Source organism: Scomber japonicus, chromosome 1 (genome assembly GCF_027409825.1).
Source record: "Scomber japonicus isolate fScoJap1 chromosome 1, fScoJap1.pri, whole genome shotgun sequence".
Taxonomy (NCBI): Eukaryota; Metazoa; Chordata; class Actinopteri; order Scombriformes; family Scombridae; genus Scomber; species Scomber japonicus.
The window spans coordinates 12,497,132-12,521,105 of NC_070578.1; the positions used below are offsets into that span (position 1 = coordinate 12,497,132).

The 23,974-nt window shown below is 42.3% G+C and overlaps 1 protein-coding gene across 1 annotated transcript in view; it reads left to right on the forward strand.

Annotated features, from left to right (window-relative positions):
• fto (FTO alpha-ketoglutarate dependent dioxygenase) overlaps positions 1-23,974 on the forward strand; it is a 119,531-nt gene that overhangs the window by 52,662 nt on the left and 42,895 nt on the right. The window contains exon 8 of the mRNA XM_053317123.1: positions 2,257-2,381. Within this exon, the coding sequence (XP_053173098.1) occupies positions 2,257-2,381 (125 nt within the window). The remainder of the gene's footprint in view (positions 1-2,256; positions 2,382-23,974) is intronic.

The following is a 23,974-nucleotide window of genomic DNA, read 5'->3' on the forward strand; positions in this document are numbered from 1 at the left end:
CAGCTGAGATAGTGATACACTCTGAATGCACTTTCTGGCACTTTCTTAGCCTGTCACTCATCCCAGGAGGGCATGGTTTGATCCAAACTGAAAGGTACAGTTTCCATACGGAGTATAGCCAGCCCTGCTTCCTCCTGGTCACCGCAATCTTTGGTGTCTCCTCCGAGTCAGCTGTAATCAGTCACACACCGCCACATGTTTTGACACCTGTCCTGTGTGGTATGGAGGAAGTAAGCAATATTACTTTGTCTGCAAATCACACTCCTCTCCTTTGGAAACACACACACACAGACAATCAAACCTTTCTTCACATGAATTAAGACAGACAGGTAGATTGTCAGAAAGGGATTAAAAAAAAGAGAGAGAGAGAGGAGGAGAAATGAAGGTTCCTTTACATTGTGGGTTTTCTGAAAAGAGGGTTGGATGACTGGGGAGGCGAGTGACTGTTAATGGGAAGAAATGAACGCGCTTGACTGGTGGATGTGACAGGAAGAGACTGTTCTTAACAAGGCGTCAGAGTCAGTCAGAGTTACAGATCCATCACTTCTCAGAGGCTGAGAGAAGGAGGAGGGGGAGACATTTAAGGATATTCAGAGAGGGAGAGAGTCTGTGAAGGGTAGAGAAGAAGAGGGAGACGGTAAGGGGAAAGAGGGATTTGAGTGTGGCTGACAGCACTGCATTTAATTTGGGCTGCCAGATCCTTTTTCATTTGACTCCCTCTCAACCAGCTTAGAGGCTGCTGAGGACTTGGAGGCGAAGGTTTGCCAGGATGTCTCAGATTAGCACTGATGTGCCACGTCACACTTTAAGCCGGCCTGTAATTCATGTTCAACAGGGGGATACTCACACATTACACTATGCTGTGCAGGACGTGATTAATTGACTCACACTCTAATATTGGGTGTAATTTGCCCATCCTCTGATGTGAAACTGACTTTATGCTAGACTTACTGTATGATGCCGTCCCAGGGTTGTTATAATGGAGTCTTGACTCAGAGCTGGGTAATTTTCTAAAGTGAGGATTGGAACTCAAGGATGGAGGGAATAGCTTCAGGTAGTTTTTCTGCTTGCTTTCATGTAGTTTGATATTTATTTGAAAGAGCCAAATAGTTTAGAAGTGTCTTACTCAAGGATTTAGTAGGAAGTAAACCAACCATCATCATTTTAGCTACTGTTTAAGAAAATGCTCAAGAACCATGTGTATGAACAGATTTGCTCTTAAGTGGCCTGTATAAGTGATTTTTTAGAGATTAGTGGGGACATTTGTGGCATTTACCAGTAAGGGTGGGCAACATATTGATATATCAATACTGTGATGTGAGACTAAATATCTTTACAGCTGTGTTACAGTGAAGTGATGTAAATATTACTGTCCTATATCAACTCAGTCATGATATCCACATTACTGATGGCTATTTATTAAAGAACTTGTTGTGTAAATATTTTGTGAAAGCACCAACTTTCATCCTTACAACATTGCCATCAAGGTGATATTTTGAATTTGGTCAAAAATATAATATAAAATGTTCAAGTGGTCCAGACCTGTCATATGACTTTACCTCTCTGAGGAATGTTTTTGACTTAAGTTTCATAATTCTTCAATCTGTATTTTCAGATTGAATAGCATATGTTATTAAAATAAACATACAATGAAAATAAACGTAATGCAAAATGAACAGTGTGTTCACCATATCGTCATCGCTTGCCAATTTGCTGAGAAGTGAACATCTTTTTCCTTTTTTGATTTCATGATTTCACTTGAATATTTTGGCATGGCATCTTATAGGCTAGATTTCAGTTGTTAGGAACATGTCTTTGACTCCGACAGCTGCCTCAGGGTCTGTATGCAGGTTGCTGTCAGGGGCAACATCCTCCGATATACCAGAGAGTGTAACATCACTGACTGTATAGGCTAACATTTTCCATGTCTTGCATCTCCAGGACTGTCACATCACCTCTCATTTCCTATTTTTGAATGAATCTTGCTTAAAATCATAGTTAAACAGGTAGCCTTATGGAGACATTTAATTATGCAAGGATACTATTTCATAAACATGCATTTCTTCATAACCAGGTGGTAAGTGATTAATGACAAGTTTGTGCATTTAAGAGTTTGTTGAATCTGACTTGGCATAAAGTGGTAAAAAGTGAGAGAAGTTGGTCAGTGATCCAGATCATACTCTCTTTCGCACATCTTTTCATGTGGTTATATTTGATCCACCTACTGTATTTTCTACTTCTGCTACTGTTTTTCAGACTATGCTGTTGTTGGCCACAGTGGAGGAGGAGGACGGGGCGGAGGAGGGCAGGAGGGAGATGGCAGAGACCCTGCTATCTGCTTTGACAGACAGACACCAGCAAAGACAGACATGGAGAGACAGGTAACACATTGAACCACCAACTTTATTCCGTTCCATTGGACATACATTTTTTTTTAAATCCCCGTCAGACATGTGAGACAGGAAGTCTTACCAATCATCAACCCTGTCTCATACTGTAATCAAAACTGAATTATATCAACAACATACAGTACATATAAAAGTTTAACTGTGCAATTATGTGAGCTAGTCCTATTTACATGTCGGAAAAGCACAGTACTGTCAAATCAAATTAATGATAAAGCATGGCACACTTGACATAGTGGCTGTTGTAAAGTCAGAATACTTCATGTCAACACTCAGGACACTTCTCCTTTCATTTACAGTACCAGTTGAACATTTGGATCCACCTTCCCATTCACTTGAATGAGAAAGTGTGTCTAAACTTCAAATCATCATAGGATTAGCTGTGGTTATTAATTATATGTGATCACATCAATAAACGCAATAATCAGGATTCATCATCCCAGTCCCACTTCCACTGGGAGTGGCATTGATGATGATTCCTTGTGAAGAGTTGATGTGAATTCCATAGATATGCAATGCTATGGTCGGTGTTTGTTTGTGCTCTTTGGGCCTGGCAGCTATCACAGCTATCACAACGACACGTGTGTCTTGGATAAGCTCAGTCATTTCCTTCCTTCTAGATAAGGGTAGAGAGCGCAGGGATTAGAACACTGGTCATTCATTCAGATAAAGACGGGCCTCACACACACACACACACACACACACACACACACACACACAATTCTGTGTTATTTTAGCTGCTCCTTCTCTCAGTCACTCTCCCCCTCAACACTAGCAAGGACACACACAAACACTGGCATGCATGTATAAACTAGATCTACGGTCACATATGTTTCCCTGCTTATTGTCTCTATCAACAGATTTGACCTCAGTGTCACACACATTCACACACAACACACACACATTTTGGAGCAGACATGATCCAGAGACTAAAGAGAGCAAAAGTGCCAGGGGCAGAATCCACAGACTAGAAATTCCTCAAAGCAACATCTTTCCTTTTGAAAGATGTATGTTAACTTCCTGCAGTGTTGTGGCCCTCATCTTTCCATGGCGCCCCTCTGTTTTGAGTTGTCCCCTCTAGTTGACCCTTAGCTATGCCCCATCCAGATGAGCCTTGTAAACAGGCTGTTTCCACACACCTTTGCTTTGCTGCGTCAACACCCACCGCCTCACAACTCTGATGTAGGGCCTGCTCTGATAGTACATTCCAACTGCAGGTGCTGAAAGCTAGAAACCATCTTGCCACACCCACCCCCAGGCTAACATCAGCACTGTCCCCCCCAACCGTCCCGATTCGCCCACCACACACAATCCAATGTTACCACCTTCTCACTATGTGTCTCCCTATATGTAGCTCAGCCCACCCTAAGATCCTGACAAGCAGTATCACAGACTAGGACAGGAAATGCTCAGTCCTTGTCAGTGGGGCAGACAGACGTTTACTCTATCAGCAGTGAAAGACTGATTAGATTAGTTTTGGAGGAGGGCAAGCGTCCCACACAATATGTTTGAACTCCAGCTGCTCCTGATATCTCCTCTCCCCTTTACACACATTAAATGCCTGTCCCTAACCCCCCACAGCCCCCACTTACAAAAAAGCCAGGGGGTCATCCTGTCAAGTGGCTGTCAACAGATAGCATTTACACAAAACTAAACACATGGCTAGGTGCAATGTTAAGTGAGACGTGCTGGTTCTGATTAGAGCGTTGCAGCTTATGAGTTCTTTGTGCAGAAAGAAAAGATTAGTATTTTTTATTCAGTCTGGAGAGGTAAAGTCAATGTTTTGAATTAAAGATAGGGTATATTACAGAATCAGACACATAGAAAGCAGATCGTGTTCACTTGAGTCAGATGTATCCAAACCCTCATTTATTTTCATAAAAGCACTCACCAAAATAGGACGTTTGAAATTAATTTGCTGATTCATTTTGCTTCTTTTTTTTATATCGGGCATCCTAATTAGGTTTCCACACAATATGCAACAGGCAGGCTTTTATCATAATACTGCCTTTTGTTTCCATGGTTTCCATTCAGCACATAAGGATGGAAAAAAAAAGCATGATTGATGACTCTTGCTAGAGGCACATAAACATAAACAACCAGCACTGATTGATTAAGTTTCTCGCTGACTTTTGTTTCTTAAACACCAGTTAAAGCAGCGCTCTGTGCACTGAAACGTGGACCTGCTAGCTGCCATTTTCTGCCTCTGGGGCATTTTTAGTACTAGCAAGAAGGAAAGAAAGAGAAATTGGACCCGGTGACCAGTGGTTCTTCACAAGTGACTTATAGGCACTCAGAGTGAGTGATGCCTCGGCTCACCCTGCTTGCAGAAGCAGTCCATTCATTCACTCTGAGCCAACAAAGTTATGAGATCTTTTTTATTCTTATGAGCTTTTCTGGTAACTGGGTTTCCTGATGCACATGGTGAATTCTTTGATAGATGCTGCCCTCCGTGTCCCTTCGGTAAATGCCCCGTGAGTACCCTGGAAATAGATGGATTATTATGTGGGTGGGTGACTGTACCGTAGCAGAGCAGTTGAGTATGCCACACAGGAAGTACAGATTGAAGAGCAAGGCGCAATCTCCAGGGAGCAGGCCTATTAGGATTGGAAATGGCATATCCCAGTGGCACCAGAACAATAGAGATTCAAAACACTACGTACTGGAATTATTAGGTTTTGAAAATGCATAGATCTTGTTTCACATCTGTGCAAATACGGGTAAAGAAGCACTCACTGCTTGACGAACACTGGAAGCACATACACACAAAATCCAACAATCGTCCATAGTTTTATTCTGAAAAGTGCTATATTTTAACTTATGGTGCTTACAGTAGTTACTTGGTATGATGCTATCTTGACTGTACGCTTTATAGTAAGGCTATCTCTGACTGGATGAGGTGACCTCGTGCTGACCTTCCAGAGCCTAGAGGTCACTTCTCTGACCAACAGAAAAACAAAAAACAAAAAAAGCTTTGTCACACCCGGCGAGCAAACACTGAAGGGAACAGCTGCGAGTTTTGTACTGACCATGCAAACTGCTGTAGGCTTTGTAAGGTCATTATATGATAATGAAAATCATTACAGAATTACATGGGGGTTTAGGACATGAGAGCAGCGGGGAGGGGAGGGGAGGGCCACATTGGGTTTGATAAATGGACTGTGAAGGTGCCCATCTGGCCCTCTCTATGGCTTTTTCTTCCTGCTCTTTTATCCACTCTCGTCCTTTACTAGCCTTCTTTCATTCCCCTCTTCTGTTCTCCAGCGGGCCAGTGTAAAAGCGGGTAGGCCTGTAGTGAAAGATTAACAGAGTGCAAACCTAACTCATCTCCGTGCAGGAGAAAAGAGAAGCGGAGACAGGCGGGGGTGTTTATGATCCAAGTAGGGTTTGTGCCTGACTTGGCAAACCCTATCCTCCCATCTCTCAGTGTGGGCCGGTAGGAGAGTAGGCAGCAAATGACCTGTGGGACAACTCAGGATGTGTGAATCAAGACATTGCTGTAGTTCGGAGGCTCTTAAATGTCCATTGTTTAATAGGCCTGGGTAATACATAACAAGACTGATAATACATCATATGCAATCATATTAATTGAGACATTGTACATGATATTGGACTGCACAATTAATCTTGACTTATAAAACAGCTTTTTTCTCTTTCTTCTCTCAAGGATGACAACTTGTAAGGTATATTATAAGTACTAATGCAAGTAAGAAATTATAAAAATTCAACATAAATATTAAAGAGCTAATTGCCTAAATTCACCTAAAAACGGCAGCCATTCCAATTTTTAAATTAATTATACAGTAGTTGAATACCCTGCATTCAGTTGACCCAGACTGTACAAGTTAGGGTATCACTGTAATAGCTGTGCACTCTGTGGCGTAGTACATCTGTTTGCCTGTGTTTATTACTTCTCTCTAACTTGTTGAGAGTTAGTGAGGTCTTTATCCAGAGACAAAGGCAACATCAGCTGACATGACTAAAGGACAGAGAAGGAGGTCCACGTGTTCACAGCTGCACTCATCACTCAGCTGTCCAGCTTGACCCATGACCCGTAGGGCCGTCTCCCAGTCTCCATCGGCTTTATGTTTCCTGCCATTGTCATTCTCTCTTGTCCTCACCTGGACAGGGCGCTGCTACACAAAAGGCCCAGTCTGTCATCAAAACTAAGGGTCACCGGGGGCCAGCAGGGGCCAGAGAGCCGAAGTTGAAGCTGTGCCCGGTCGAGGTTGACCCCGCCAGTGTTGTCAGCTACCAGTTGCACCCCTGTGGAGATGCATAGAGACACAGAAAAAAGAAGAGAGAGACCTTCGTAGGCTGGCACTTCATTCCAGGAGTGGTGACATTTCTTTTGTGTTGTCCTTGACAGACCCCGCCCCAATTCCTGAACAGGGGTGGAGCAAGGACTTCGGAGATAATGGAGATCCCCTGTCCCAGATGGGAGTTGGAAAGATTGTCAGTGTCGTGTCCACAATAAAGATGGACAGACCACATCCTTGTCTAATGTGGCCAATGACCTCCTTAAGCCTTAAAAAATGGAGGCGGGATTGCTATCATGCCACAGACAACTCACTCATTTTATACTCTCAAGGGGTTGCTGAGCACAGGGTCCCATAGACCTCTAGCAAAGCTGTCATCTGTCCAGCTGTAATTGCACAAATGATTGAGAGGGGTTTCTGAAATTTTAAAATGGAAGCAACGTGTCATTCTTTGACTTTCCTTCACTATCTGGAATCTGACTGGCTATCATGTGTAAGAGATTGGGAAGCAGCGTTTGCGGGGTACAGTTAAGAGAAGGTTGTATCATGCTGTTAATAAGGTTTAATTAGCAAGGGTAGGGGTGGCATTTGGGTTGGCATCATAAACCAGTGTTCTGGTTGGCAGCAGGTTGGTCCGGGCATGTTGTCAACCAGGCCTGTGCGATGTAAGTTGCAACCCGAGGTGACAGGTTAATCAGATCTTCCAGACTGCAGCCCCACATTTGCCTCTACATCACCCCCCACAACAGTGGTCCTGTTTTGCAAGAGGAACAGACAGGGCTAGCTCAGTCTGTTTTCCTCGGCACGAGTCGCCAGCCAAAGGTTTAGCTGACTGTGCCCTTGTTTCTCTGTTTTTTTTTTTTTTTTTCGCCGCACTGGTGGGCAAACACCTGTGTTTGGTGGGTGGAACTCTCATCCCACAACCACGTTCTATATCTTTGTTGTTTGTGTGTCTCTCTGTGTGTGCCACCTTCGTCTGCTGTCATCTGCATCCCTGTGTTTACTCAGTTTAGGGCACTGCAGGAGAAAACAAATAAGGACATGTCATCTGTCTCTTTCATCAGCGGCCGGCCTGTAATTAACGCAAGCGCAGTGGTTAGCCTAAAATTCTGTCGTCTAATTTGTCTGTCTTTATCTAAAACATGTCTGTGTGGTCCCTGTGACGGGTTACATGCGTGCAGAGAAATCAACTGTGGCCCGCATGTTTGTGAGGTGTGTGCTTGTGTGTGCTTGATCATAAATTATGAATTCTTCTCTCATGCACCCACCCCTGTTTAGCAATCAGTCAGTTATGCATGACATGTCCTGACCTCAGCAGAACCTCACAGCTGCTGTTGCCGTAGCAATTGTCCTCCCATCCTAGTTAGCTCCCAGGCTGGAAAGTACATCAGAGAACGTCTTATTCTTGCAGGAATGCGCTTTGAACAAGATGACTGATGATGCTACTCCTTTACTTTCCACTTACTGTACAAACAAGTTCAAGCCGTGTAAATATGCACTTACCTCTATCTTGCCTGCTTCTCAAACAAGTCAGTAATTAGCCGTTAAGCTACATGCTTTCTCTCGTTCTGTGGTTAGGCGAGTGGATGGAAGACTTGCAACTTTCAGGAATCTGTGTCACTCTCTCACTTTCTTTGTTCAGTTTTCCCCGCTTCTCCTTGACTTTGTCACAACTGAGTTAAATTGCTTACAATTTTTAATGGAAACAGTCATTTCATAATTATCCATTTCACGGCTAGAGCTTGGCAACGCAGTGCGGTACAGAAAGGGAGAAGGAGAGAGTTAAAAATGTCATTAAAAGTCCCGCAGACGTTTAAACACACTTGTTGCAGATACAGTTACCCGTTAAACGCTGCCTTTTTTTTTTTAATATGGAAACAAGATTTGTGTTTGGGAAAGACAATGTGGTGAGGAAAGGGGGAGAGGGAATGGGTTGGGGCCTGTTTTACTGGTAGTCAGGAAAACCAGGACATTCTTTCTGGTCAAAACCATTATCCAAGAGAGCTGATAGAGCATGATTGGGTGAGGATGTGTGGCAGGCATGAGAAACAAATGACAAGAACATGGCATTATGGGTTGTTGGAGGGTGTGCTCTCAAAATACACTGTCATAACAGCTTATCTAATCTCCATCCTGTTTGTTATTGGTTGGATGGAAATTCTCCTCAAAACATCAAATTGAAACCAGTTTAGGATCGCAATGCTGAAATATTGAATATGTGAAAAAATGTTTGTGTGGTAAGTGAGCTAAATAGCATGAATAGAACTTTGACCACAGTAAACATACAAACTGCATATCGGATGTTCACAGTGTTTTGCATATGATTTGAGGCACTTCCTGTGGTTCGGGGGGTGTGGTAATGTCCAGTATGTGATGTACACACACACACGCACACACACACTCACGCACACATACACACACACACACACACACACACACACACACACACACACACACACACATATTAGATATGCACACCACATGTTCATTCCCTCTCTATTTTCTCCACTCCATCTACCACAACCACCCCTCCTGGGTTGCCCCCCATCTTCACCCCTCCCACCTGATATACACACATCTTTCTCCCCTCCTCTGTTAATTATAACCTACGCCGCTGGAACACTTCATTTCATAGCAAGCATATTGTCTCTTCAAGGCTGGCAGGCAGGTCATAAATTATCCTGAAGGTGAGGATGGAAGTTGGAGGAGATAGTTATGAAAATTTCATCTGTCTGCCGTAGCGGCCGCAGCTGCTCCTGTCACCAGCCGTGTGCTGGAGAAATTACACCGGGTCAGCGTGTGTGCGCCTGTGTGTGCGTTTGTGCTCTGGTTTTGTGCATATGGGTATGTACGTGAACTCATGTGAACAGTAACAGTGCGCACGTATATACAGCACTCACGCATGCACATCTTTGTGTATCTTCCTGTGTCCCTGTGTCCCTGTGTCTCTGTGTATGTGTGTCCGTGTGTGTGTGTCTGTGTGTCGTCAGGCCAATGTGTACAGCGGGTTGGCCAGGTAAGACCTGCCTGTCAGTGTGTGGAACATCTCTGGCGTCCCTGTCACCTCAGGGCCCCCAGCTCTGCCCCGAAGCAGGGAGACTGGGAGGGGGGGACAAGCTCACAGGGCGGTCCCCAAGCTGTCTCTGTTCATTACCGCCACAGAGATGGGACGTGGCCGGCAGGTGGCCAGACCTTTAGTCCCTACCTACTGTGATCATCTGCTCCTCCACTCTGTGCGTGTCTGTGTGGGTGGTGGGTGTGTAAAAGTGTTTGAGTATGAAAAAGAGTCAGAGGAGGCCTATAACTGATGTATTCAAGCAAGGAAGTGCATATTTTATGTTTGACCTATGAATATGCATTTGTGTTTGTGACAGATTATTGCATCGAAGCAATGTGCCTGTGAGTGCACATCTCTAAATGATTGTGCTTACATATTTACAAATGTACAGAAATTCTGCTTTTGGAGAAACTGGAGTGCTGCTGTGGCACTTTCTTGACAAAGCGTAGAGCAGCTCTTCCCGACAGACAGCCACTCCAAGTGGCAATTAGTAAGAAAAGGAAAACACAGTAAAACTCCCCCCTTGCCTCCCCCTATGTCAATCTGCAGTTTCCTGCAAAAATTCTATTAGGGGCAAAGTCCATAGCTGTTAATTACAATTCTAACTAGCTTGCCTCCTGACAAATGGATGGTTTCAGCAGCGATGTTGGATAAAAGGGATATCAGCGATTTCACTTCCCCGTACAAAGGCTGCCTCTGAAATGGGTCATCAATCCCATAGTGATAAATGTCTGGTGGAGTAATGACTCTCTTATCGGCGCCGGATTACTGCAGATATTTGTAATTAGTGTAGCCACACAAGTCCCCGACAGATGTTTTTGAGGCGGCACAATATTGAAGCCTTGGTTTAGTGCTAAATGGGAACTTTCTGGAAAGAATAGAGATATTTAAAGCTATTGTGCTGCAGCAGACGTAGGTGAATCAGGAGAGCTGAGTTGCTGTTTTCTCAGTGGGAAGACATGTATGTGTTCTGCTGCACACACAAATGTATGGAGCCACCTGTACACACGCACACGAGCTCATGACCCAATAGCTAAATACACAGCCTGAGGTCCATCCTTTAGATATTGAGCTCAGTGGTCACATGACTGTGAGAGCCAGGGGGGGCTCCTCTTCTCCTCCTGTTCCTCCTCCTCCTCCTCCTCCTCCCCCAGCCCTAGAGGTAGCCACTGCTACGCCAGGGGGAGTGAACGATTCACTTTTAAATTCCATTTCTCCTGTTTTGGGCTGAAATTCACCAGCCGCCCTTAAGTTTTTTTCTTCTTCCTCCTCTTCCAGCTCTCATGAAATCACAATGTGATGTATTCAGCCTGAGGTGTAGCTCTATTCACAATGCAGTTTGACACTACGAAGCCCTGCTCCCCTATGTTTTCACAACGCATCTGTACAGACGGACGGCTGACAAGTCTGTACCAATAATAGAATTGTCTTGGATGTACCTGACAGCTACTTTGACTATAACTGTTTAGTATACATTTACTAAGAGACACCTGTTTTGGCCTAATTTCTCTCTACCGCCATATGTGTATATATCTTTACATATAAATATACAGTGTGTGATTGCAGAGGGAACTCGTGCCAATGAACCCTTTGTGTCTAGATTTCAGGTTGGTTGAGGGCTATGTTCTGTTGCCAAAATATACACCCACCAACCCACCAACCCACCGTCCGACACACCCACCTACCTACAGTATACACACATACACAGCCTGGCCGCCACTGACAGACGTGTAAGCAGATGCAGCCAGAACTGGTAATGGCAGGTGATTATAAGTGGCACACGTGCCAAACTAATTAAACCCCTGGGTTGACAGCAGCATTTGGTAGCACTGGCATTCTGGCATGCTGGCATTAGAATAATTGTAGCAGCAGCACATTTCACCTGCGAGACTGCAGCTAACAACGTCATTTATTTTACAGCAGGCTGCACCGGATGTTGCTACAGAGGCTCGAGTTAGCTTGCTTTAGGTTTGACATGTATGGTAACCTCTGGCACAGATGGCACAGCTTTTCTCTGTCTGATTGAGCCACTCTCTCGGACAATGTTGTTTCAATATGTACATCTAGTTATAAAGTGCAAAAATGGTTCATCAAGTAAATTTAAATTCAGTCTTCAAATCTAAAGCTTTTCTTTTTCAAAGTGTGAAACCGGTCATGAAAAATGTGGTACAAAAAAAAGTACAGATGTGAGTTCCTTCACTCAACTAATTGAGTGGAAAACAATTAAACTGGCAATTATCAATGTACATATTTGCTCTATTTTTGTTCTTTGGAATGGGTCTGGTTCCACACACACAAACATCCCTCAGAGTCCACTGAGTTCCTTAATTTTTATCATATTTTATTTTCCCTTCTCATTCAGTTTTCATTCTTTTCCTTATTTTCCACAAACAAATTAGACCAATCCTACCAGATGATGTACAGAAGAGTTGATATTAAAATAGAAAAATATAAGACATAAGAAACAACTTTAATTTAAGATAACCCAGGGTTCAAAAAACATGTGGCTACAAACCAAAGAACAGACGCTTCATGACAGCTCAGAGCTCTTGTATACCAGCTGGTACAATTACTGCCTCAATCAGCTGATTGTCAAAAGGGGGATGTATACACTCAATGTTCCAACAATAACTCATCAACACAACTCCAGTCATTTATAATGAATATATCTCAACACCCAATATTTAATTATATCTATGCATAATTTATCAAATGTGCGCCATTTTTAATATTTCAATGCTGTACTTACAGTACACACATATAAATGAATATCTAAATATATACAGTCAGAAGTTCACAGAGCTAGGTGGACAAAAAAGGAAAACTACTTTTAAAAGTTTGTTCCTGTGTTAATGAAAATAAAACAGTTGAATCATATCTAAACTACTGAGTTCAAAGAAGTGATTTGAAGGAGGACAGGGATTTATCCAGCTTGATATCTTTAGGCAGGTGCACCCAGCTCTGCATGTCTCCCACTCAGAACAAACTGCAGGCAGGCAGGCAGGCAGGCAGGAAGGAGACAAGGACAGGAGGACGAGTCTCTTGGTTCGTTCAGTTCTCAGGTCATCACTTCTCCAGCTGGTGGGCTGGAGCTGTGAATCCTCTTCACAGAGGTCAGAGCTAAGCCAGGAGGCCATAAACTGCACTGGGAGGCCCACCTGCACGCATTCTGTGCATCTCCCCACGTACACCTCACACACACACTGACACACCGACACTGACACACACATACACACACACACACACACACCTGGACTGTTGAGTAAGAATTCTGACATACCTGCAGTTCTGTGGAAACTAGTCTGTCTGTAACTGCCTTGACTGATTCATGTGATTGCCTTGCGCTATACAGCAGGTGTGACCAGGCCAGGTGCACATTGCGTTGGCGTGTGCACTCAAGGTGAGAGGTATATCCGATACTGTATCTGTTAGTCAAGAAGTTGGGTTATGCAAGGTATGTAAGGTCATTGTCAGATTTATGTGATGTGGTATGGCATGTCATACTCTGTCATGTATATCCCAACCAATATCCTAGACAGCCATTTTCTAGTATTTCCGTGCAGTAAATCACACCAGTGACAAATTGGATGTAATCAGCTCCAACATATTTTCCCTATAGGTTGCACTGTCTTGTCCACTCACACATAATTGCTTCCTTGCTTTACAGCATATATATCACTTGCTGAAACATCACTTACACTTTTCAGGTTTTATTGCACATGCAAAGACTGTGTTCACTCTAGATAGTTACTGTGTTAAGTTGGTTGTAGACGAAGTGAAAAATCAGCTCTTTGAAGGCACAAGTAAGTGGCCGATGGCAGCTGATAGCTAGGGCTTAGTGGATCCTCATTATGTGCTGTAGCAAGCTGATTAAAACATTTGATTTGTTCCCAGTGTGTGTGTGTGGCTGTGCATATGGTTGAGCGCCTGTGTACGTCCTGTGTATGAGCAAGCTCCCTTGTGCACGCGCATGTTTGAGAAAGAAGGCCTTCGGGCTGCTGCGGTGTGTTATCTGTTTTTTCAACCTTGTCATAGTAATTACAGTCCATATTTACTTACATTTTCTTTTTGTTTTCTGCCCTCGATAGGCATCTGTGAGTGGCTCTGCCTAGGCTGTTCTCATTAACAAACCGATGATGTGTGATAGGTCTATCTATTGATGATACAGGGAGCTTTTCCAAAAAAAGAGGTCATGATACAAATGTTGTCAGCTTTTTGCACCCACAAAGAATTATGTTCTTGTTATCAGTGACACTGTGATTGCAATTTTGCCAGCGAGTGTTGGTAGGGAAATACTGGATGTTCAAATCGAAGCCAAATGAAAAAAGGCATCAACATTAGCTTGTATCAGAGCCTTTCTGAATTGTATTATTGCCACATGATAAGCTAAGTCACTGGTTCCCGACTTGAGGTAGGGATGTGAGATGATTAACAAGATAGAAAAGAAAAAGAAAAAAAACCCTAAGGGATGTTTAGTTTTTTCTTTTCTAGTTTTTTTTTTTTTTTACACTAAACAAATAAAAATTATTCCCTTTTCTGGGATTATTAACATTATATAGTCTGAGAATGTTATAGCCTCTCCTTGCCCAACAAAAAATGTTTCCATTGCTTAATTTTGAATGGGCACTCATCCCAGTTAAACCCAGTAGCACTTACTAGCAGCTAACAGCTACAGTAGAATAGCTTGACAGCAAAACTGCAGTGTCCAGATAGTAGATGTAACCAATACCATTAAGACTGACAAGATAAATCACTCGGACCAAAGGAGAAATGAAATATATTTATACTCCTTTATTTATTGTTCCTCTTGAGTCAACGCTTCCATGACTAGTTTAGCAGTGGTGACCTTTGTCAGATTACCGACCATGTTTACTACGTGTTGACCACATGTCACAGAAGAAAAGAGCTCAGAAGAAAGGACCTGACCACACCCTGATACTGGAGCTGGCTTTTTTTGGATAATGTTTCTGATTAACCAAACCCCTTTAGTTAAAGAAACTGGTTAGGGCACAATTAACAACATCACTATGCATGTCCGTGTGTGCAGGAGACAAACTTACAATAGGATGTGTAAATGTTTAAACCGAACAGGAAGCTTTGCGAGGATACATGGAGGGGTGAGCAGGGTAAACCGCTGACAGCTGAGTTTTATATGGCGGAGGTGGGTGGTGGGGTGTTTGGGGGTGTGAATGGTTTTATATGAGTGTGAGTGACTGATTCCCAGACACAGACGCAGTGCATCCTGAATGGGTAAATGGCATTTATTCAGCCGGTTAGTCTAGGAAAACATATGGTGCCATTTGGAGGCCCAGACTGGTGCACGCTGTTCTCCTGTAATTAGACTGGCCCAGCAGAGCAGCTACATAACTGCTTCATGATAACCGCCCTACTGTAGCCTACAGTGCTGCCACCCAGCCCTGGCTGCAGCACAGGACCAGCGCACCGCATTACACATCCTGTTAACACACTGTTCAACACCAGAGAACAGCAGCGACACCACAGCTTTGGCAGCTGCACATGTGCACTGTGGGCCAGATTTACGTATGCGAGGGCGCAAACCATAAACACGCACTACATGTTTTATTCTATTTTTGCACATGATCTAAAATTTACTGTGCAGTGAATGGATGAATGGATCTGTCTTGTAGTTACATTTTGTGACCCCAAAAAAAAAAAAAAAAAAAAAGCAATTCAGTAGCGGGATCGCCGCAAAAAAAATCAAATGTGTGTTATTAAAATTGTAATAATTGTCTTCATTATATAGAAACACTTAAGCAGGAGTCATTAAATCAACTTATAGGAAAATGTAAAGAGATGGATCGGCATTAAAAGAAGAGAAAATATTGCTTATGAAAACTTAAGCCACCACAATATAAATGTCAAATCAAAGCATATCCACGGTGCATTAGCAGCTCAGTGAATGTCAAGTTTAATGACCACACGGCTACAACTCCCACCCATCCAATCGTTATTTGCTCAGATATTGCATTATTTTATATGTAAGAAAATGGTCAGATATTGCATTCCTGTATTATGAATTCTGTATTTATCTTTCCAATCAGATGCTTATTTATTTATTCATTTATTTTACTACTTTTACTCCTTTTCTCAAGAGTACTCATCATCCTTTGTCTGCTCTCACAGATTTTTCAAATAGTATACTATTTAATTAAAATTCTGCTTCTGCACACGCAGACACAAGGTTAGTTTAATATACTAGTTCCTGGTGTGGTTGGAGCTGTAGATTGTATGTTTGCATGGTCTCCCCTTGTTTGTGTGGGTGTTCTTCTGCACGGTTCTGTTTCCTTCAAGAAGCCATTAACATGAAAACTCTTACTGTGGTTATTAGTATATCGTAAATTATAGCTCCTCTAGAAATCTATATTTTGAATACATCTACTATCTGAAAGGAGGTAACATACCTTTTCTTTCTTTGTTATTGCCTTTGCTTTTGTTTCGTTTTTTTCTCTTTTACTTTCTCATCACCCTCCCTTCATCAGGAGCAGGGGAGCAGATTGTTGGTCGAAGGCGTGGGTTGGCAAGGCTGTGGGGGCGTCAGCTGGGCTGTTGTCCCGTCAGGGGGGAACAGGCTGGCAGCCCGGCAGGAAGGCCCTGTTAAAGATACACTGCTGGGAATCGGACTGAGCCAGTGCCTGGTCCAAACCACACACACACACACACACGCGCACACCGGGAGGGATTGCTAAGGAAAGTGGTGGGGGTGTCCAAACCTGGGATAAAGACATTTCCTCCCTCATTTATAAAATCTGACACCACCAGTCTGCCCTCTCCTCCTCCCTCATCAACATCCCTTAACAAAAATTACTGACACACACACACCAGTGCACGTACAGTGAAATACAAGCTACAGTGCCCCTATAGGCCACTAGATGTTGGCTTAAAAACAAATCTCCAACTTGCTTGAAAATGTCTCAACATTTCCCTCTAAATACACTCTTACTGTGTGGGCTCAATAATTAATTTTCCCTTAGCTCAACATTGGTTTTTCCATGAGAGAGATTAAAAATAGTATGTTATTTTTGTTTTGTTTTGTTATGTTTTTTTTCGGCACATTTTCTCACTTACCCGGAGAGGTTATGGTTTATACCTCTTTGACCAAGCATGGATTTTGTTGCTGTAGTCGTAACTGCTGAAATGGCAAAAACAGGAGAGTTAGCCCAAAGAGAACCTGATGTCTGATGTCACAAATGCTGTTTCTGTGTTTTTCCATCTCATTGTGTAAATCCAAACGAATGATTTAAAGACTTCAGTGCGGAGCGGAGCAGGGTGGAGCACATTTTAGGGTACAAGGAGCATCGCTGCATTTCCCAAAACAATTAAGACCTCATGTACAGCTAACACCCCCGCAACACACACACACACACACACACACACACGCACACATACAGTTACATACAGTACTACATACTGTCTGGGTCCAGAAGGGGCTTTCTGCGTGGCATGCTATTCTCTTGTTGTCTGTTTAGCAAGTACAGCATGTGAGAGCACTGTCAAATTTGCATATGCCGCCATGTATATTTCAGCAGCGTTTAAGACACACATCACCGGCAGTGAATTATGCATCGGGCTGGTACAGTGGAGGTGCTTGTTTTATGCACTCGTGAAGGGAAATTGAACTGTGTTTTCTTCTGCTCATGACACTCAAGGCCCAAGGCCCATTAAAGTACACAGAGCAGGCAGCTCTAAATGGACTGGTGGTGTACATCGTATTCCCCGCTAACACAGAGGCCTCCACATAGGGAAAAAGGACCCGACAGGTTCTGACGGTTAGGTAATAGGATTCCCTCCTCTCTGACTGAGGTGCTGTTGTAGTATCCTTGTAGACCACTCTGTCTTTTTATATGTGAATGTGCATATGTGTTTGTTAAATGCGGTGCTGTGGCAGAGATGAGTGACTAAATAATTCAAAACTGGCATGTCTCACAAAATGATGCAAACCCATGCATGGATTGTCAGTGGGAGGACTAGAGTGTTGCAGTAAACACAGCCTAAAAGGCTCTTATGCATTATAGACAAGCCTTTTGAAACTGTTTTCTCATATGCAAATGGAACACACACAGCTGCAAAGGCTTAATATGAATCTCTCCCATTCACTGCAAATCCAAATGAGGCATAGGGATGTTTATGTTTATATGTGTCTGGTAGAAGAGGATGGAGGGGTGTTGGTCGAGGCACATGAAAGATACAATGAAGACACAATTGTGCTGCTATCAGTGTTTACTTTACAGAATGAGCAGTTAGAGCCGTGCTGGTGACGGCACGCAGCAGTTGTGTTCTCATAAGCCTATTCTGGTCGATAGGAGAAGACTGCAGAGGATGAGCATCATTAGATATGTCATTTAAGACACCTATGTTCTCCCACTGCTCTATATTTATCCACTTGCAGGACCCTAACAGGCCTTCAGGTCAACACAATGTGTCCCTACCTGTCAGCTCAGCAGTGGACGGGACATATGTGGCGGATAGAGACAATATGAAGCCACCTGCAAGTCACCATGCCCTCTCCTCTCTCCTCTTCTCTCCTCTCCTCTACTGCTCTCCTCTTCTCTTTGACTCACCTTGCCACTGGAGGCATGTGTGACAATTCATATATTCCTGTTATAGCTGCCTTGTTTAGCTTGGCTTAGTACCAGTGAATCTGCTATTTATAGAGTTCGTTTTAGCCACCTCTGCGTGGTAAATGATGATAAGCCTAGCCTGTAATAAACAATCTCGTAAACAGCTCTGCAGCTCAGCCCTTAATGGCCTTAGGGGCTTGTAAGAGCTTTATAACACATTTATTACCTCTTTAATGGCCTAGGACCTGTGAGCCATAACATAAGCTAACACTAATTTAATTTCCTGACATATATTGGCTTTATGTTATCTTAAGATTTTAGTTATTTTACCAATGTGATTGATTTCATACCTTGTCCTATTTATACATATACAGGGTGCTTGCTTAATACAGAACTGCTTATACAGAACACTCGCCTCAATTATTTTTGCCATTTTTGTATTCAGTGTCTGCTAAGAGAGGAGCACAAACCATTACTTTGTTAGCCAAAAGCACACATCTACTCAGAACAGAAGAAAGGGCCAGGATGGGGAATAGCGATATTTGATGTTGAATCTCCCCCTATTTACAGTAGGATGCCTGAATAAAAGTGTTCAGAAGCTGGAAAGCAGCATTATGACCCATAACCCAGAGGTATTTGAAATGGAACAGCAGGACTTACTTTGAAAAAGAATAGGAGATGTGCTCTGGGCTCACTGTTTATACCTTGATGTGATTTGGACTGAAATATAAAAAAGCCTGTTTATCTGTTCTTTTCCTTTCGTCCATGGCTGAAAATTGCAGGGTTTAGGAAAGGGAGGCTATTTAGATACACTACACTCCTGGTAGAGGTTATAAAGAAAGAAAATAGTGTCTTTTGTTTTAGTGTCTGCGGCGTAAAATTCTTCAACAAGTATTACTGTATAAGTTTTAATGATGTTGTCAGCTATTTACCAGATTTTCTTTGTCATTGCTATTCAGTGGTCAAGCCAGATGTGAGTAGTTGTGTCTGGTGCCATTGCAATCCACAAAGCTATGGGGTTATATTTGAAGGATCTAATATATGAGTGTACTTCTCTATGTTTTTTTTACAAGGTACAGATTTCCCATCACAGAAGTGCCCTTTCTGTAACATTTTCCCATTATGGTTTATTAAACTAACTCAGGGGCCAGAGAATCCACTTTTGCTTTCAGTTCTCCATTCTACAAATGCCAATTTCAACCCTTCCTCAATTATTATTTTGTCTGAAAAGACGCAAGGTATCAATCTTTTATGTTTTGGAAAAATCTGATGAGTGCTATTTGCCGGACCTCCTGCTCAACAGAGCTGGCTCAGGGAGAGAAACACGAAATTGCAGAGTAAATCAATACTGGGCCAGTAATGTTAGGGGGGATCCCCTTTCAAAGAGCAGAGCTGAATTTGTACGCCTTATGTTTTTGATCTTTTACTGTACTCATTTCATTCCAGGCGCAGTTGTTATCATAGTTGCTGTTGTTTGTATGTTATTTTAGCTTCTTTCCCAAGTAGCTATTTTGCAATTTGGACAAAAATACAATTAAAGTTCCATCTGTTTCCAATGGTCTTAACGTTAGACAGATGGGGTCTGTCTATTGAAGCCATACCAGGATCCTGGCAGGTTAGAGGCTTCAGTAATGAACATGCTAAATATGTGACCAGGCTGATTTCATCATAACAAGGCCTGCATGGGCAAGGACAGTAAATAATCTTTTTTCATAAAGTTAAGCTGTCACACTGAAGTCAATGGTTTGAGATAAATACAGGACTAACGTATATAGGTGTTCACCTTTAGTGGTCTAAATTTCAGTACTATTTGGGAGTCTTCTCAATCATGCTCAGTCCTCACAAGACTGGTGAAGTTGTGGATTTGTTGTTAATGAAACAAGATCTGTACATCACTGACAATTTCTCAAATGAGTGTTTGCTTTTTGTACATGAAAAATATGATGATGTAAGGTTTTGAAGCCTCATTATGCATGTATGTGCATTACCAGTAGTGTTTGCTGTGGTGGAAGACATATTCAGGTCTTTAACATGAATTTAAAGTACCATTACAGCAGTGTTAAAATACTCCATTACAAGTAAAAGTCCTGCATGAGTAAAAGTACATATTTTATATTGGTTTGGTCCCTCTGACTGATACATTATTGTATATTACATCATTAGATTATGCATGGTGGTGCAGTGGTTAGCACCATTGTCTCACAGCAAGAAGGTTCTGGGCTCAAACTCACCACCTCGCTGGTTTTTTCATGTTCTCCCCGTGCCTGCATGGGTTATTTGCGGGTGCTCCAGCTTCCTCCCACAGACCAAAACATGTAGATTAGGTTAATGTGTAACTCCAAAATTGCATGAAGGTGTGAATGTAAATGTGAATGGTTGTCTGTCTCTATATGTTAGTCCTATGATCGTCCATGGCATACTCTACCTCTCACCCAGTGTCAGCTGAAAGGATAAGCGGTTAAGAAAATGGATGGATGAATAGATTATTATTACTAAAGCATCAGTGTGTAAGCTACATGTTACTGCTGTTGCTCCTGGAGATGGAGTTTGAGCAACTTTATATATAGTTAAGTAGTTTAGTCCAGTACTTCCCAACCTAGGGGTCGGGCTATGAGTAATTCTTTTTTACTTTTCTAATCCTTAATTTTCCTCTAAACCTCTAAATTGTAAACAGAAAAAACCCAAAACAAAACAAAGTACTGTACTTGAGTAAATGTACTTACTTTTTACCACTGAACAGCCATGTATTTCCTTTTGTTCACCTAGTTTGCATAATCCCTCACAGTATAAAGAAGGCATGTGTTTTCAGCATGAGAGGCCTTACTCCTTATCGGGCCCCTAACCACCAAACCTGACCATGTTAGTTAGTATTTTGTGGGACATGCGATCTTGATTCTGGTTGAGTTGTTCTGGGCCACTGTAAAGGCCACAGCACTTCACAGAGAACACTGCAACTTTTGAGGAATCATAAGATTTGTCACATGCTTTCACTTTCAAACTCCTCACATTAAGCTTCAAACCACTGACCCTGTGCTTACCCAATTATAAATGTCAAAGAAAATCTCACTAAACACATCACACTGAGTGCTTATGCACAGCATATGCGTGTAAACATATTTGGCTATAATCCTGTATGCTGTTTCAGAGTACTCTTCTTACTTCCTGTCTGATTCTGTTCCTTCCTTGGTTGCTACAACACTACAGTAGTCAGTAGTAACAAAGAGAGTGCTTTTTTAAATAGTTGCAACCTCCTACTTTAGCTACAATGTCTACAGGACTAAATCTGCACAACAGTAAACAGACTGATCTAATAGTTAATAATATCCTCTAATGATAGCTGCCCCAAAGTGTTTAGGTTAATTGTAACAAATACATTACCCCACCCTACTATGTCTGCAGGAAACACTTGTGTGAATGTGAGACACAGTCGAATCAGGTTTTCTGGGGGACTGTGGCAGGGCCTGAGAGTGATTGATTACGAGTCCAATGGACTCAGGTCTCCACTGAAGTATCCTCTCGACTCTTCTTGCCTCCCAAACAAGCAAGCACAAACATTTCCAACACAGTTCTTTTACCTAGAAACAAGCCTGGGGGCTCTGACCAAAACACTTCTGATATAGGAAAATTGAGCTGCTTTGAACTTTGGTGTTTTTGATAACTACTTGGTATGCTTCCTGGAGGATAACCTGTGGGCTTGGCTTCCCATGCTTTAATCCCTTTGATTAAGTGCCAGGGCAAGATAGCTCGGCTCTCAATGGGCCCTTTACCTTCCTAATATCCCCACTGTCCTGAGCTTGAAAGCATCAGTGCTCACAGCTCTCAGTAGGTGAATTTTGAGTCCTCCTTAGTCTAAAGACTCCCCTGCAGATTTTTGTTTTTCAAAGTTTGGGCCAATAACCTCCTTCCTGTCTGTGCCCTTTCCCTTGTCCCTCATCCTGTTTTAGGTCAAGTCGTCCTCTGTTCTTTTTGCTCTGTTTATGCATTATGATTCATAGCAGCAAGGTTGTGTGTGGTACAGCACTACACCTCCTTCTCCTCTTTTTCCTCCCTTTCAGTGACCGGGTGGAGTTGATGGCAGGGCCACAGCTTCCACAGATTAGCAAGGCTCAGACGAGGAGCACAGTTGCTGGGATAATTATGCTCAGAGTTTTGGGGTTGCCAGATATGGGATGAAGCTCAGGCCTTGGTTCCACACTGGTGGATCAACCCTGGAAAGCTGAATCTAATTGGGGGGAGCATCCGTGGTCTGGCCCATCCAAGACTCCAGCGTCTATCCAGCTCATGGTTTGGCCTCATGAACAACTTTATTTATCCCTGTAAATACAGCTGGACATGCTACAGATCATTGTGCTGTGTATTGAACTTAACAATACAAAAAAACATACGCCCAAATGAGCACAAACAAAAACATGGAATTTAAGGATTAACATGTTGGTATAACAATGGAAAAAATTAATGACTAAATATTGCCAAAAATACTTTATGTAGCCTCCCACGTCAGTACTGGTTATAAGCCCATCTCAGTTAAATCTCTCAGTTTGCAGATTGACTCAAGCTGAAGCTTAGCTGTGCTCTGTCTGTTTAAGTCTTTGTTCATCTGTTTGTGTTTCATACATATTTGAAATGTATCATGATCTGGATCTAAAAACCCAAACAATTGCTTAGTGCAACTTTTTTTTTCTCCTCTTTTATGGGAAATAGTCATAAACCAAGCTCGAAAAGTAAATGAGCTTGTTTGGTAGGAGAAAACCTCAAATAACTCGATATAACTGGCTCATATTTATTGCATCTAGCTCCTGATGCCTGCTTTGATTGGCTCAGTGTTTCTCCAGAAAATGTATGTTACGTATTTCACTGCAGCTGCCCAAAGACAACCACTGGATTTAGATGCAGATAGAAAACAACACACACTCTAAAATTGGCTGACCCTTCTCAGCACTTTGTACCCTCTCTGCCCTCACCACAGAGATATGAGGGCACTCTGACATACTTCTGAGGCATCTTTTGTTATTTCTCATGGGTAAATTCTGGCCAGTGTTATTCCCAAACACACACACACACACACAGATACTGAAACCAAAACTAGTCCAAATCAAAATCAAGAGCGTTGCAGTTTTCCTTCACTCATATCAAAAATCGGATAATAAATACTGTTAAAACATCACAGATGGGCTGGTATTCAGATCTTTGCTTACTTTTTTAATCCAAGACAGTAGCTTGAAAAAATAAGGCTATAATGATTGTTTCTCTAACAGTAACAATTCAATTTGCTTGCATTACCTCTTATTGCATTCATCTTTAATATGATTGATGCTGTATTTAGTGGGCCTTACTGTATTCTAAAGGAAGTCAAGCCTATTGTAGTATTACTAATGGAGTAGCATTAATAAGTTAAACATTAACATATTTGCTTATTGTATGTCAAGTATACTGTAAGTGAGATGTGGAAATTCCTCTAACTTGGAATTTCATTTGAGTATGTACTTCATCGTGTTTCAGTTGCATTCAGTCTACATATGGTTCAGGTTAGGTACCAACACATGAGTGATGAAAGACTGCTGAAGGCTATGTTCTTGTTAGAGCTTACCAATGAGGTATTAGTGGTGGTAGATAAGTTAGTTTCTATAATGTCCCAAATATTAAATTGACTCCATTGCGGTTTACAGCGACCTA